The sequence below is a fragment of the Macadamia integrifolia genome, chromosome 12 (assembly GCF_013358625.1).
Source record: "Macadamia integrifolia cultivar HAES 741 chromosome 12, SCU_Mint_v3, whole genome shotgun sequence".
NCBI classification, from domain to species: Eukaryota; Viridiplantae; Streptophyta; class Magnoliopsida; order Proteales; family Proteaceae; genus Macadamia; species Macadamia integrifolia.
The window spans coordinates 12,236,226-12,238,884 of record NC_056568.1 but is presented as its reverse complement, the minus strand read 5'-3'; the positions used below and the strand labels follow the sequence as shown (position 1 = coordinate 12,238,884).

At 37.3% G+C, this 2,659-nt stretch overlaps 1 protein-coding gene across 2 annotated transcripts; it reads left to right on the top strand.

The window, feature by feature from the left end:
* Positions 1-377: 377 nt before the first annotated feature.
* Positions 378-2,454, top strand: LOC122057731 (60S ribosomal protein L32-1). 2 transcript variants are annotated; one of them, XM_042619959.1, is made up of 4 exons: positions 378-496; positions 994-1,088; positions 1,850-2,031; positions 2,143-2,454. In XM_042619959.1, the coding sequence occupies exons 2-4, from the start codon at positions 999-1,001 to the stop codon at positions 2,270-2,272; spliced, it is 402 nt and encodes a 133-aa protein (XP_042475893.1). In that variant the 5' UTR covers positions 378-496; positions 994-998; the 3' UTR covers positions 2,273-2,454. The 2 variants fall into 2 exon arrangements, with proteins under 2 accessions (XP_042475893.1, XP_042475894.1); XM_042619960.1 differs by lacking the exon at positions 378-496 and adding an exon at positions 543-562.
* The last annotated feature ends 205 nt before the right edge of the window (positions 2,455-2,659 follow it).

The following is a 2,659-nucleotide window of genomic DNA, read 5'->3' as shown; positions in this document are numbered from 1 at the left end:
CTTGCAAAGGAGAAGGTAAGCCACATACATAAAGCATAATGTATTTGTGAGTTCTATGTGGATCCATAATTTGTCAACCATAATATGGTCTGCCTAATTCAGATTTGTTATAACGGTATTTTATGTAATTATTTTTAATAATTTTACCATGTAAAATAAATGATAAACAAACATTGGAAATTTTTCAAACAAGTAAAGTTGTACATGGAAAAAATTACATGGGAAAACTTTAGAAAATATTACATGTAGAATTCGGCTTTATATTTCCATGTTCGATCTTAGTGAAATGGGCTTCTCTTTTGTAACTAATTTATGTGGGCCTTCATGGGCTCTATTTAAACACTATTACTCTTCGTAGGGATGTAATTAGTTATAAGATGATGGGTAAAATCGGTAAACTGTACTTCTTTATATTGTTTGTAGATTAGGGCTTTTAGGCCTTTGCAGTTGAGGTGTTAACGAAGCGTTGGAACCTTTGGTGGAAACCCTAACACAGGTAATTTTCTGCATCTCATCTCATTTCATCGTCTCTCTTGGAACTCTTCGATTGGATTCGGTTCAGGTTGATTCAAATATCTTTCCTGTTTAGTGGTGAACTTTTTCATCGTTATTGTGGATGGCTTTTTATTCTTGATCTATAGTTTTGGTTGCTGGTTATTGCTGCTTGCTCTCAATTGATTTATTTGATTTCTATCAAGAACAAGCTGGATCATACTTTGTTATTCACCTCATAGACAATCTACGCTTCTAATGTTTGAGAATTCGAACTTTATGAGCTTGTAGGTTGGGTCCTAAACTTATTCACTGTATTAGAAATTTGAAGTAGTTGAATCTGTCCCTCTAACACCCACCCTAAGAAGAAGACGGAAACAGAGAGGGGGAAGGGGAATAGGGGTATATGGAATTTTATATCCCCATTTTTTTTTTTATTGCTTTGATGTCCTTTCAGTTTACAGTGCGTGTCTATAATATTTAATCATGTTTGTTTTGCAGAAGCCATGGCTGTTCCTCTGCTCACCAAGAAGATTGTAAAGAAGCGTGTCAAGAAGTTCAAGAGGCCCCAGAGTGACCGGAAGGTCTCTGTGAAGGTATATTTTGCGTTAATTCTTTTCACAACAACCCTAAAAGAATTATTTCTAGAATAGCTGTATCTTTCAATGTGTTATGGACCATCTTCGCAAATTGTTTCCTTCAATATCAAGTAATTTGGGTTTTTTTTTTTTACATGTATACTGGATTAATATGCTTCTCCCGAGGCATGTTGACAACTTTTGTCGTTGCATTATATCTACCCACTTGATTTTGAATTTCAGGATGGCGTAAATTTTATGTCAGCAGAATGTCAAACTGTTTGTCATGGCAGCACCATGTTGTTTACAAGTTTGTGATGCCATTCCTTTAATTCCTGTCTTTACGCATGTTTAATTAACAATTTCTAGAAGATGCAGATGGTTTTGTTAGCAACAGAAAAGTATATCAATGATATCTTTTTATTTTTGTTTTTTTATTAGTCATGCATTTGTGCTTAACCAATTCTCTCCTCTTTATTTTGGAGGCAAAAGATGGGTGCAAATTCCTCTACCTTGAACTCTGTTTCTGTATATTTGCTCTTGTTATTAGCTGTTGCATTAAACTCCTGCACATATGGGTCTAAAGACTTTCTCATATTGTTTTTGTGGTATCTGCATCATATTGTCGTCTTCTTTCTTTTATTTATTTTAGACTGCATATCTGTTAGTTTCATTTCAGTGAACAGTTTTAGGAACTCGTCTGATAATAGTGCTTGTGTGAAAAGAAAATACGGTCTCACTGATAAGAATTCTTGCATGCATTGTGTGCATCATCACAGCCAAACTGGCGTAGACCCAAGGGTATTGATTCTCGGGTGAGGAGAAAGTTTAAGGGCTGCACTTTGATGCCCAACATAGGGTATGGCTCAGACAAGAAGACCCGTCATTACCTTCCCAATGGCTTCAAGAAATTTCTGGTGCACAACGTCAAGGAATTGGAAGTGTTGATGATGCACAACAGGTACAATTTGCTTTTTAGTCTCATTCATCATCTTAGCACTTGCAGAAGGTTGCTGGTGATTAAGTGCATATCAACAAAAGTGCTTAATTCATGTTTATGATGTCTCCGCAGGACCTACTGTGCAGAAATCGCACACAATGTCTCCACGCGTAAAAGGAAAGAGATTGTTGAGCGTGCTGCCCAGCTGGATGTTGTTGTTACCAACAAACTGGCCAGGTTGCGGAGCCAAGAGGATGAGTGAGCAGTGTTGGAAAATTTTCTTGTCTTATGCTTGTGCATGCATACCAAATGCTACACCCAGTAGGACCAGTTTTGATCAGTTAGGGAATTTTGTTCTGCATATCTCGTCTTGGAAATTATGGACACTTGTTTCTAGTTCATGGTTGAATGATCAGTTTTGAATTATTTTCTTCCATTCACCAATACCATGCATTAACTTAAACAATGTACCAAACGGTCGAGTTTGGAAATCTTCTTGACAAAGGATGTCAGATTTTACATAGTTGTCATGGCGTCTAGGCGATCCTGGGCATTGGAGGGGAAACGTCTAGGTGACCAGGGTGCCCTTCCAGCAAAAGATGCTTAGATGATGCCTTGCCAACGTTGGGTCTTACAATTGCACAACTGT